At 38.0% G+C, this 14,121-nt stretch overlaps 1 protein-coding gene across 5 annotated transcripts; it reads right to left on the bottom strand.

Annotated features, from left to right (window-relative positions):
- Window positions 1-595: 595 nt before the first annotated feature.
- Window positions 596-6,876, bottom strand: trnau1apa (tRNA selenocysteine 1 associated protein 1a). Of its 5 annotated transcripts, XM_051872576.1 has the most exons (10): window positions 4,657-4,747; window positions 4,477-4,544; window positions 4,248-4,345; window positions 3,995-4,094; window positions 3,812-3,864; window positions 3,042-3,173; window positions 2,834-2,953; window positions 1,449-1,620; window positions 1,262-1,292; window positions 596-1,058 (listed from the first exon to the last, which is right to left on the bottom strand). In XM_051872576.1, exons 2-10 carry the CDS (start codon window positions 4,498-4,500, stop codon window positions 880-882), a joined length of 909 nt encoding a protein of 302 aa, XP_051728536.1. In that variant the 5' UTR covers window positions 4,501-4,544; window positions 4,657-4,747; the 3' UTR covers window positions 596-879. The 5 variants fall into 5 exon arrangements, with proteins under 5 accessions (XP_051728536.1, XP_051728538.1, XP_051728535.1 ...); XM_051872578.1 differs by having other exon boundaries at window positions 3,042-3,077; window positions 4,477-6,874; XM_051872575.1 differs by having other exon boundaries at window positions 4,477-6,869.
- Between the last annotated feature and the right edge of the window lie 7,245 nt (window positions 6,877-14,121).

Here is a 14,121-nt window from a genome sequence, read left to right on the forward strand (position 1 = left end):
TTAAGTATTCATACACAGCGCAGATCATAATCAGTGAGCATGTTTTTAAATAAAGTTGTTTTCTAAATAAGTTTGAGGAAGCTTGGTGGTGGTGATGTTGATCTGCAGCCATGGTGTGCTGTAGTCCGTTTATAGCCTACTGTTAGCTTTTTACATCTGACAACTTTATTTAGGCTTCAAAATGTATAAATGTTGTGTTAACTTGTAAAGATTATCTTGATAGACAAAAACGTGTAAGTGTTATAACCCTTTGTTAAACACAGAGCTTATTTTTTTGCGATTTTCCAGAAGTCTATGGGAAAAATGCATAGGCTTTCGTTCGAGGGAACCCGTGCACCGCTAACTTCCGGGTTGGCCTACAAAAAAATCCCTATTTTTTTTCTTATAGCCAACATGTTTTTGTTGTATACACTGTACTTGAGCTGTAATAAGTGAATGAATAAATAAATGAGTGAGTGAATGAGTACAAATCAATTTTGGTCCCAAACTAGCTAGCTTTGTTATCATTATATGCATAACGCTAGATGGACAAAATATGTAATGCTTTAAACCCTCTTTTAATGGAAAAAACAAGAAATTGCTGTTCAAACCAAAACTTATTTCAGTTATTTATTTTACTAATCTCATTGTTTATTGTACACTTCCCACCAAAAGAACATGGCAAAACAAACAAACATGAATTAATTTCAATTATACACTTCTACAGTGACATGATAAATCACATACAGTATTGCATAAGCTGCATTCTTAAAAAAAAAAAAAAAATCAACTAATGGTATTAATTATTTAATTATTTCATCTACATCATCGGTTACCCTAATAATGGGTTCTTTGTAATACAACCAAATAGTAAATGTGAACAAACAAGAGTACATATACTCAGTCCATATCCTCATGTTGATAAATTGGTTCTGGTAGGTAACATGTAACACTACAGGTGACCCCGTCCCATGATTCAGGAGGCTGGAAGAAACAATCCATCAGAGCACTGTAAAGTTCCTCACTCTGGTCCATAAATCTCTCATTTGCCTCCATCACATTTATTTCAGAGTCTGGATCTGCAACACAGAGAAACAAGATACAAGTGTAAGACACCCCATGTGCTGAAATCAAGGCTTTTATATAGTGTAAAGTGTAATTTTGATGACACCAGGTCACAATTAAAAGCTGTGTTGCTTTTGTGGAATTACTGAGTAAAATAAATAAAGAAATAAATAAAATAAAGTTAGGTAACATGTCCAATATGCAAATAAAAACATACACTCTAGGTCATCATCTTCCATCTCTTCACCCTGCGATTTCAAAAACAAATTTATTAGACACCAAGGAAAACAAAATACTGAATATAACACCATCTGATAAAAAAGAAAGGGATAGAATTCAGTCTGATTGATTAAGGCACATTTGGTATGTCCTGAAAAATTGTGCACAAATAAAATCACATCTACCTGTACGATGTTTTGGGAATGATTTAAGTAGTTGTAATCATAGTTCCAGACATATGTAGATGAATTGCTGGAGTATTGTGGGTAATAGTACTGGTTCAGATATGAGTTATTGATGTTGTAGTTGTCTGCATGAAATTGCCAATTTTTGTTTTCAGGCGACTCTTTCTTCTTCCTAGTGGAGGGAAGGATTAGACGCATTAATGTCAACTTTTTTGTGATAACAGCATTGTTTATATAGTACTTGAGGTTTAGGATTTGATCAAAATGCTAATTTAATAAATGTTGACATGTAAGCCACTTTTGATATGGACAATAATGATACCTTACTACACTTTATACTGAGTAATGCTTCTTTTTATATACCGTTCAAAGGTTTGGGGTCAGTGAGGTTATAGAAAGAAGTCTTACATTCACTGAGGCTGCATTTATTTGATCAAAAATACAGTAAAAACAGTAATATTGTGAAATCAAATTTAAATACCTGCTTTCTATTGTAATATGTGACCCTGGACCACAAAACCAGTCATTTGTCGCACGGGTATATTTGTAGCAATAGCCAACAATACATTGTATGGGTCAAAATGATCAATTTTTCTTTTATGGCAAAAATCATAAGGATATTAAGTAAATATCATGTTCTATGAAGACATTTTCCTACCATAAATATATCAAAAATGTATTTTTGTGAGTGGATATGCATTGCTAAGGACTTAATTTGGACAACTTTAAAGGCAATTTTCTCAATATTTTGATTTTTTTTGCACCCTCAGATTCCATATTTTTATATTTTCCATATTCATATAACAAACCATACATCAATGGAAAGCTTATTTATTCGGCTTTCAGGTGATGTATAAATCTCAGTTTAAAAAAATTGACCCTTATGACTGGTTTTGTGGTCCAGGGTCACATATACTGTAAAATGTATTGTAACAAAATAATAATAATAATATATTGTATTTTTTTCCTGTGATGGCAAAGCTGAATTTTCAGCATTATTACTCTAGTCTTCAGTGTCACATGATCCTTCATAAATCATTCTAATACTCTGATTTGATGCTCAAGAAACATTTCTTATGTTAAAAATAGATATTTTTGTGGAAACCATGGTCAGTGATACATTTTTTGACAAACAAAAAGTTCAAAAGAACAGCATTTATTTGAAATAGAAATCTTTCGTAGCATTATAAATGTCTTTACTATCACTTTTGAGGAATTTGATGTGTTCTTACTGAATAAAAGTTTTAATTATTTGAATAAAACTTTTGAATGGTAGTGTTTTTTTGTTTTTTTTTAACCAAAGGCAAAGTCTGTGTTCAGATGAACAAGGAAAGAGAAACAAATGCAACCTCATCACATAATTTCCTATCATAACAAATACTCACAGTTTATTTGCAGCCAGACTGAGGCGTAAAGGTTTCTTCCCGAGTCCAGAAGCACCCTGGAGTTCTGCCAGAGCCTGTCTCTGCTCTCTCTCGCTCTCAAAGCTCACAAAGCCACAGCACCTACAAACAACAGGAATCAGCAGAAGGACAGGAATGTACAGGAATGAAGAGGAAAACATTTGACAGGAACTTAATCATCAGGTCTCACTTTGAGTATCCACTGCTGTCCAGAACTATCTTTCCACTGCAGCAAGATGAAAAATGAAAATTAAAGAACTCATATAACATGCCATCATCCACGTCCGGGGTGAGATCCGACACAAAGAGGGAGAACGTAGAGCTGTAGGGAATAGCAATAAGCTAGTGCTGAGAACATCTGTTTTAATGGATCATTTAAGGCTAAGAATCACGTGGAGTTCTCCTAAGTTACCACATCTATAGCAGTTCATTAACTTTCACTTAATTGTCTGAACTCTATTTTCACCTGTGGTTATATACTGTTGACCACTTCCTGACTGCACAGGATATTTCCATTCTGATAATCCCTGACTGACTGGGATATTCCTGAGAACTGTAAATGACTAAACCTCAGGATACTTAATGGATGATATAATGTATTACACAGCAATTATTTTGCTTTAAATTGGCAAATAATAAAAAGCAAAACATGTTCAGAACAATAGATACAAAATATACTAAAATTAAACCTGAGCTCAAAAGCTTTTGGAAGCTGCATGTCAGATTTTAACTGTTTGTAGGTTTATTGAAGCTGATTATGTTGAACACTATTCTATATTCATCCTCCACAAACAGAATATGTTGATATATTTTCATCCAAGCTTCACTTCTTTCTGTCCACATAGCATGTTCTTCGAATAGTTAGTTGCTTGCAGCACTATATTGCACCAGTCATTTCAAAAGATATTTCAAAACATAGTACGGTATTCTACTCATAAAAAGAAAAAATGGATTTCTTACCGGCTTTCGCCATGTTTCCCGTAAGTGGTACGACTCAACTTGAACCTCTTTGGCTGTAAAGATTGCATTATAATGTAAGGTTATGATAGAACAGTCTTATTGTATGAAATGTTCTGCAGCCTCATTTTACATATGAACTGGTCATCACTTCAAGTTAGAGTATAGTAAATTGTGAATGATTACAGGAGTGGCACCAGGTAAAGGTTTTCCATTCACTTTGCGGAGGCATCTCTCTACTGATGTCTCATCTATCAGCTCCACAAAGCCATATCCTGCCGTTTCTCTGGAGAGATCAACAACATCCTGACACTTAGTGAGATGGATGGATGGATGGATGGATGGATGGATGGATGGATAGATAGATAGATAGATAGATAGATAGATAGATAGATAGATAGATAGACAGACAGACATTCTTCAGTATAGTATTCTTCACCCTGTTATTTTGTCTCGGATCAGTCTGACTCTCATCACTGTTTCTCCCATATGAGCAAAAGCTCTGTGTATGAACTCTTCATCCATGTATGGCTCCAGCTATTAACACAGACATCACAAACTTTACTGCATGATACTTTTAGTGTCATGTTCTCGTTTATACGTGTACCAAATATAAACAAGCCATAGAATACGTATAGAGAGAAGCTGTTTATATCTGTAGAACTCACGTTACCCATCCACAGGCTGTTCATTTTGCGTTCGTGTGTTCTGTGTTCATTCGAGATTTTTGCTGCTCCTATTTTTTGTAAAATGTGTTTACATTACCGTCAAAGTACATTTTATTTCAAAATCTCCGCTTATTTTTAAAGTTTTGTGAAGTAAAACTAGGGTTGAGTTGAGAGACTCACAGCACGTGCAAATGTTTATAAATGAATCATGTTGTCCGACAGCGCCATCTAGAAGCGAGGACCAGCACTGACACACCATCTATGTTGCTCAAAATAATAATAATAATTCTATATTAATATTAACATTAACATAAATATAATTGGGGGGCGGGGGGGGTGTAGCTGCAAATGATCATAAGTGATCGACAATGCCCGGGAAAAGACAACAGTGGCCTGTTGCACAAAGCCGGTTTTAGTTGCTACCCAGGTAAGTTCAAGATTAGTTTGAGCAAAGTCTGTTTTTTTTTGGGCTTATGAAGGTGGATTGGTTTTTAGCGGGGTTCACTGCTATGGTAATTTACGCTTCATGCTAACCTGCTCCGGAGCAGGTTTTATTCTGAGTTAGAGATCACAAACACAAACTCGACCAATCAGCTGTGAGTAAAGTGACACGTATCTGATGCAATAAAGCCACTCCCCCTGTATCTCTCGCTTCAAATTAAATCAGTTTATAGTGAAAACATTTTAGAGACAAAATTGCTCAGCATTTGCTGTTAATTATTCATTATATTTATATTAAATAAATTAAAATTATGAATAATTCATGACATATTCATATAATTAGGCCTATTATATTAATTAACAATATTAAACTTTGCTTTTAAATTAAAATAAATATAATACATGCATAATATATAAAGCTTTTAAACAGATTAAGCTTACATTTATTCTTTTGAGCTCTTTGTGAAACTATATTAATTATTTGGTCTATTTGTTTGATTCACATGCATTGATATAGTCAGATATTTTCTTTCAGCTGCCTTCTCAAACTTTCACTGCATCAGTGTTTATTCCTGCTTTGTAAATGCGTTTAATTTCATATTTTTCATAACGATCTCTTAATCTTCGGAAGAGACATGAATTGCGTGGCTCTCTCGCGAGAAGTGAATCAAACTGACGTTCTCTTTGTTCCGTGTGATTGGCTGACAGAGAAAGTTTATACCGAGCGTTGTGCAACAGTTGACCCTGATCTGAACCAGGTTGGATTTATCTGGATTTGTCAACTCCAAACCTACTCTGAAACTCAGAGTTTGTTCAACTAGCTTGTAGTAGCTTCATGTAACAGGCCACAGCAGTCTGGTGCTGAGAAGCGAAAAAGAAAAAAAGCCCATGATGAATCCCGCGCATCACTTTCAGGTATAGTCACAAACACATGAAACTTTATATTTTTGGCTTTAATTTGACCACCACCAACGCATTTGCCTGATTTGATACTGATGCAATTTATGTCATGTTATTTCAGTTATCTTGTGCTATGAATTGCATATTTGTAGGGCTGTCTGTCATGGTTTCTCGATTAAATTCGAGAGCTCGAATAAAAAAATAAAATAAAGTGGTGCATTCCACGGGCGAAAATCCATAAACTCAATTTTTAGACCGTTTTCTAAGGCTGCACGATATTTAAAATAATTTAAAAATCATAATATAGCATAGCATAGTGCTATCATTTATAAACCTGTATGCTAACACAGGATAATCATCAGTAAGTTCAAACCCTTGCTCTGAGTTTGCATGTTTTGATGATGTTTTTGTTCAAGAAATTACAGTGGCTATAGCATTTCTGATTTCTATCACAAAGAATTGGCCAAATATTAAAGATTAAGTGGACATTTTAATTAAATGTTGTTTAGCCAATATTAAATAAGTCTTTGATCATGCTGTAAAGTGTAACAATAACAGTCACCAGGCCATTGGCGATCTCTGCAGGCATTTGTTATAATGTACATAAGTTGATCGTTTATATTGTGTATTACATTATGTATTTTAACAGTGTTGTTCAATAATAAAACCATATAATTACTTGCTTTTGATACTTACTTTGAACCAAGCATTATTGACTCATTGTTATAGACCTGTATTTTAAGTCATTTTAAAGGCTGTTACTCGATTAATCATAAAAATAATCAACCGCTTACTCGATTACCAAAAATAATCTTTAGTTCCTATTTAATATGTATCATTTTAGTTTGTATTTTATGCTGCTTAGAGCACCCATTTGGCCAGCAGTGGCCCTGATCACCAGTGTTTTGAATGTCGAGCATTGATGTTGCAACTTTTAAAGATGTATTCTGGTAAATGGTGTACATGTATAGTTCAGTGATATGAATATACAGTAGTCAACATTTGAAGTGGATCAAAACCTTTCATCAAAGTTGTCCTAAAACCTTCTTCTTAGGACAACTTAGTTCTTAGGACAACTATGATAAACTTTTTTGATCCACTTCAAATGTTGACTACTATATATTGAATAGCGAGAGACTCATGCTACAGCCCTGTCTGATTCTGAGGGAGGAAATTCTTGTTCAGTCCAAAACTGTGAGGAATTAGACCCCAGTTTACACATAGTTTGAGAAACAAGTCAGATCTGCATTCAAAGCTAAATGGAGGGCCACACGTATTTTCACAAACACTGTGTTTTAATGTGGTATACAGGTGTAATATATTTATGGAGGAATCACACCAGTGACAAGAAACACTGTGAGAGGATCAAGAGCAGTCAGGGCAGAAACTGCAAGAACCAGAGCAGCTTTAGCAGGAAACTCTCGGGCCAAGGAGGTTGAGATGAGCTTTGGGACTGGAGCAGCCTTGGACACCAGCTCTGGCTGAGGCTGCAACAGCAAACACTGCCTTGGCTGGAACTTCTTTGGTAGCCGTCATGAGAGAAACCTTTGTGGTGGACATGACGGGCATCAGTGTGACCCGGTCATGTCCAGAACCTCTGGGAAGCTGTGCAGCTGAAGCTGCTGTTACACAGAGCTGTGGAACCATAGCAGGAACCTCCAGGTTGAGACAGGGACCTGTTATATGACCTCTCCATCCTTCTTCTGGAGCAGCAGGATCAGGACCCTTTAGGGTGGCCTTCACAGGGATTTCTGGAGCTGCTCTGACAGGATGTCTAGGCCCAAGGCAACTGAGAATAGGAACTATGTGGCTGGGACCATGACTGAAACCTCTGATGCCTCTTTGACATGGATCTCTGGGACCTGGACGCCAGTAGCAAGAACCTCCGGGGCAGCAGTGCAAGGAACCTGTGGCATGGGCTTGACAGTGAGCTCTGAGTGACTCCATTTTTTAAAAAATATGATTGAATGATGCAGTACTTAACTATCTTAACTAACTAAAACTAAACTATTTAAAATACACATCCCTAAGCGAGTAGTTCTGCAAGACGCTAAAACTACCACCTCAAGCCAAGGTGCCAGACGCAACCAAGGCCTGCCAGCCCCGCAAGATGCTAAGGCTGGAGTGATGGAGGGGCCACTTGTGTCAGCCTGCCAGAACCACAGCAGCTTTAGCAGGAAACTCTGGGCCAAGAAGTTGAGAGATGTGCTTTGGGGCTGGAGCAGCCTTGGACACCAGCTCTGGCTGAGGCTGCGACAGCAAACACTGGGGAGTCCTTGGCTGGAACGACTTTGGCAGCCGTCATGAGAGAAACCTTTGTGGTGGACATGACGGGCTACAGTGTGACCTGGTCGGTCATGTCAGGAACCTCTGAGAAAGCTGTGCAACTGAAGCTGCTGTTACACAGAGCTGAGAAACCATCGCAGGAACTAAACTATTTACAATACACATCCCTAAGCGAGTAGTTCCGCAAGACGCTAAAACTACCACCTCAAGCCGAGGCGCCAGACGCAACCAAGGCCTGCCAGCCCCGCAAGACACTAAGGCTGGAGGGATGGAGGGGCGACTCGTTTCAGCCTGCCAGACACAAGGCTGACCCTCTTCTCCGTGACTTTTACAGGGGGGCCTGGAACAGAATTGGAAATTGTAGAAATTAGACAAACATAGTTCATAAGATTTAAAAATACAACTTGTTATCTGTGCTGTTTATGAGGATTGACTATATGATCACTGCAGCTGGTGCTGAATGGTAAAGTAAGGAAGCTGATGTGATAATCAGAGCATCAAACCAAACCAAAAAATAAACCACCCAAATGCCAATATATCTTCAAAATTATTTTGGCTTGTCTTAGACTCAGAACCTTGAACCATTCATGGAACAGCATCTCCTCCAGATGAAGCCTCTGCTCTGGGTCGCTCTTCAGGCAACCCCAAATAAAACAGCAGCATTCTGTGCAGTAAGATGGGAGAGATGTCTGATTGTTATTGTCTTCAGCTTCACATCTGCTCTCTAAGCTGTAAAACAATTTCTGCCTTATCCATAAAGCCATCTTTTTTGAAGCCACAGAATTGCAATTGTCCTTTTTTTTGTTGTAATGAAGTTCTCACCATCTGAGAAGCCCTGCTGGAACCATACATCAGCGTCCATCAAACTGATATTGCTGCTGTCTGGGAAAAGGATGGTGATCAAAGCAAACAGCAGCACCCCCAGCGACCACACCGTTGCCTGCTTCCCATGGTACTCGTCCTTCTCAAAATACTCTGGAGGACAGTACATTTCTGTTCCTGGAGGAAAGAGTTTGTCACATGTATAAGTTTGCTTTACCACTGCATGTTTTCTCTACTCTGACTGAAATGGCATTTCAGTCTCTGAAAATTATTATTGGGTTTTCTTCTCGTCTGAAAGAGCTTTAGTGTGTCATGTCTTATGGTGCAAAACGTTTAAGAGACAATACATACCAGAGTAAGTGTTGTAGGAAGAACTTTTCAGGAGGTCCCCACACCTGAAATCAATCAATTTGACTTCCAGGGTCTCAGTATTAACTTTAGAGGTGGGCATCTTGATGTCCCAATGGAACACCCCCCGAGAAATGCAGAAGGCAGTGGCATCAATCACCACATGAAATGATTTGTGAACTCCTCACTGAAGAGGTTGCCATGATCCTGCCAAAAGCTGTGCATGTTCACGCAGGACGAGGGACGCTCTAAGACCATTATATAATGGTCTGGATTGTCCTGCCAGTCCAGCAGCTCTATGATGTGATGACAGCTGGGACCTTGATTGGCAATGAGTGTCAGGGCCAACTCAAGAGAAACTGGTCTGGGAAGGTCAGGCTAGAAGAAAGAGTTTTTATGATGGTTAGTTGGAAGCAGTTCCTCAAATAAGGATTTAGGCCATTCTGTTTCTCTATTGAAATATTTGTTCTCTGTGATTTACATTAATCTAAGATGTTATAAATAGCAAACAGTGATGAGACGAGATGACACAGAGCACAGTCTACTTACAAGACTAATGTATGGCATCTTCGGTGCGAATTTCACAACCACCTGAAGGCCGTCCTCGCGACAGATCCCTTCAAAGTCGGCACTGAATCCTCCTTCCCTCATCTTATTTCTGATGGCATTTTTCCAGCAAATGTGGTCTATTAAAACATAATTATAGTAATTGATTAGTTAAACTGCTTAAAAAAAAAGAAGCTAAATGGTGATTCAAAAATTAAGCTAAAAGAAGTGCTATGGCTGCATTTTGTACAACACACTTTTGTTTATACATGTACACCTAAAATAATATTTTGAGTTTTGACAGTAAACTCACCCTCGATCCTCATGATCTCAGCACAGTCTAGCTGTTTCAGCAGATGTGGCGCACTCACACTTGCTGACGGACTGGACTGTCCATTGGGGACTTCAGGACACCTGGATAGAGGCTCCTGATGATCATTGTCCTTTACAGTACAGATAATATCTTGTAGAGAAGTCTGATCTAAAGAGAGGAATATCAACAAATAAAATAATATAAAATATTAAAGTCCCCCTGTGGTGAAAATCAAGTTTTATTGTTGTTTATATGTCTATGTGGTGTTTTAAATATGCTTTAAGACAAATCATGTGCAAATTCATAAGTCAACATCATTGCTGAGTATTTTCTATTTAAAACTGCAGCGAAAAAAAGACGCTGGTGTCTGTGACGTCACAAACTACCGTGTAACCAATCACATCAACGTGCCGGCAGGCTTTAGCATATCTTTTTAACCATGAGTGCTCTGAAGCAGGAGTCTCAAGCCATCCCAGTATATTTTTGTTTATTTAAAAAATCGGGTAGATTTAGCAATATAGTGGGTGTGTGATGTATATAATGATGTTATGATGAACTATATGCCTTTCTCTACTAACGTTCTAAGGTGTTTAAAGTGTTTCTAAGAGCCCGTCCACATGGAGATGCGTTTAGCTGCAAATGTAAAAATTTTGTATCATATTGGTGTTTTGTCCAGACGGATCCGGCATTTTGGGAGCCTTTTTTTTTTAAACCAGGTCCAAGAGTGGATAAATCTGAAAATGGCACCCTTGCGTTTTCATGTGTCCAGCCAATCCGTATATTTTGTGAAACGATGATGTTATCACCCCACGTCTCGACCCCTCGACCTGCATTCTTCAAGTCTTCTTCTCCGTTTTTAGTGTATCTCTGTGGCAGAATTACAGCACCACATACTGGTCTGGCATGTATACTACATCTTTTTGAGACGGTTTCAGTGGTTTTGTGTGTACGCAGATATTTCTTGAGACAACGCCATGTTTACGGATTTTTTTTTTAGAACGAGGCAAAAAGATCAGATAGGGAAAGCTCTGGCTTCATGTGGATGTGGCCTAAGGATACTGATTTTAAGAAGACCACTGTCTCGTGAGCGGGAACATGGTTTGTGTAACATTAGCAACACATTATTAGCAGCTGTTTGATAATGTAGTCAAGCAAAAGGCTAATCATATTAATTACCGTCATGTGTCCGACGTTGTAAAAAGCGACACCATTGTGCAGCGTATACCTCAGTAAGTTGACCAAGTGGATCTCTGAGTTTGTGCCATTGGATGGATATTTCATTCACATTAAGTGGGTGGCTGGTGGGAAGTGGTTGTGTTTCCTTTCAGAACCACATGAGGGCAACAGACATCGCTTTAATTTTAATCATTTTTGCACTAATATCAGAACCTACATGTAATTTTTCAAAACTCTTAACACTTTTTCCAGTTGCTTTGATACAATACACATAAACCTAAGATCAATTGTTTATTGAACTAAAATCACCTGTTCAAAATGACTAAACTTAACATCAAAGTATTACTATTTCAAAATGGAATTCACACATTACATCTGAGATGACTGTCTATTCATTTCATTACAATGATTTAACTATCAATTGATACAACTGCTCAAAATGATAAGTACCTGTTGCATTACATTACTACTGCATTACACTATGCATTGCTGCATAGTTTTTATGGAAACTGACGAACAATATTCCATATTTAGATCATGAATGTTTTAGGATAACAAGATCAACTGACACCATTTACCATAGAACATGACCCAATTGGACTACATTATCTATTGATGTAATATTTCCACTGGGACCACTGTTTATGGTCCCAGGTACCACTTTTACAGACCACATTTTCAGATTTGACATTACTGTATGCAAGATGGCCCTTGTAATAGCTTTTGTGGTTTTAACAAGTTACTGCCAAATCATGACAGGTGATTGGTGACTGGTATCCCACTCAACATAGCGATAACCACTGTTATCGCTATGTTGGAGCCAGCAGTGAGAGGTGGAAGACAAGGAATTTGTGGTGGTCAAAGTTAGCCAAGGCAAAGAGGAGAGGTCAGAATTGAATTGGCCAGAGGATGACCATCGAGTACCTGGACAACGTGGAGCCAATATCACCATGAGTGCGTCTATATCGGAAGTTTGTGTGGTAGGATGCAGACCTCGTAATGCGAGCTTCCTTGTAACCTTCCTTAATGAGCTAAATCAGGTCTATAGAGCTGATGGGATAATGTTCAGTTTCACCAAGCTAAAATGGTGCAAGCATGGTTTTTGGCTGATCCTCAATGTATCACCCTATGTACTCCTATACTACCCTTTCTTTAACCCGATTGAGGAATTTTTCTCCACATGGAGGTGGAAGGTAAAAGATAGGCACCCTCAAAAACAAGTCACTCTTCTCCAGGCCATGGATGATGCGTCCAATGACATCACGGTGTCAGGCCTGGATTCACCAATGCCAGAAGGTTCTTACCAAGATGTTTAGCTAATGAAAACCTGTGGCCAAATCCACAAGATAGGGCTGATGGAAACAGAAGTGCAGTGAGGAACAATGCAGTTTACATTTACTGTACTGTAGTTTCTCTCTCTTTTTTGTAGCTAAATTTTTCCTTTGATTTGATTATTTCATCAATAAATTTCAGATTTTGTTCAATGATAATGCTATTCTCTCTAGTCCTGTTACAGTGATGTATGTATGTGTAGAACCACAATGAAACCTGCATCACATATTTTGTACAACAATATAATGATTGTACTAACAACCACACATTGAAACTGTATGTGGCTGATCTAAAGTAATGTTCCTATGATATTTCATGATAAATAAGTCATTTGAAACAATGATTCTGCAAGTGCAAGGCTTCTTTAAAGATATTAAAGGATTAGTTCACTTTCAAATGAAAATTACCCCAAGCTTTACTCACCCTCAAGCCATTCTAGGTGTATATGACTTTCTTCTTTCAGATGAACATAATCAGAGTTATATTAATAAATATCCTGACGCATCTAAGCTTTATAATGGCAGTGAACGGGACCAACGAGTATAAAGCTCAAGAAAGTGCATCCATCCAAAGCAAAACGTATTCCACATCATGGCTCTGGGGGGTTAATAAATGCCTTCTGAAGCGAAGCGATGCATTTGTACACTCAAATGATTCTATGTACACTCTTTCATGGAAACAGTATTCCCTGGTGGCTGTGGCCTCTTGCTGCAGGATAATGCGCCCTGCCACAAAGAAAAAATGCTTCAGGAATGGTTTGAGGAGCACAATAATGAGTTTGAGGTGTTGGCCTCCAAATTCCCCAGATCTCAATCCAATCGAGCATGTGGGATGTGCTGAGCAAACAAGTCCGATCCATGGAGGCCCCACCTCGCAACTTACAGGACTTAAAAGACTTTTTCCTGTCCTTGATTTTGATTAAATCAATGATTTTATTCACGTTAAAACACAGCTATGACCGCTTCACCCAACGGTTCTGTGTATCACTACACAACACCCTTAGCAACCTCTCATAGCAACGTAAACAGTTTGTTCTCAGATTATATTGTTCATTGAAGCTTACTGTATTATGTAGAAGAGTATTGTGAGAAAGAGATAGATTGAGCGAGTTTATTACCTGCATTCAGATTTAGCATTTTCCTTCAGGTCAGTCCTATGTTCATAATAAAAAATGTTTAAATGTCTGCTGCAATATCTTGTCCTTTTAACAGTTAAGGGGTTTTCCTGTGACTGACAGCGCTAGTCAAAGCATTTGTCAGTTGCGTCTTGTTCCGTGTTCACAACAATTCAGTCTTTTCAATATAAAAGTCTTCACTACTGACTGACAAACTCATAGAGACAGTCTTTTCTGCCATCTAATGGCATAATAATGTAACTTCTGTTGCTGTTCACGGTCAGGGACTATTTTATTATAGACTTTTAGTGATTTTACTTCATGAAAGTTGCATTGATACATATTTTTTGGCTTTAATATTTGTATT

The sequence above is a fragment of the Ctenopharyngodon idella genome, chromosome 19 (genome assembly GCF_019924925.1).
Source record: "Ctenopharyngodon idella isolate HZGC_01 chromosome 19, HZGC01, whole genome shotgun sequence".
NCBI classification, from domain to species: domain Eukaryota; kingdom Metazoa; phylum Chordata; class Actinopteri; order Cypriniformes; family Xenocyprididae; genus Ctenopharyngodon; species Ctenopharyngodon idella.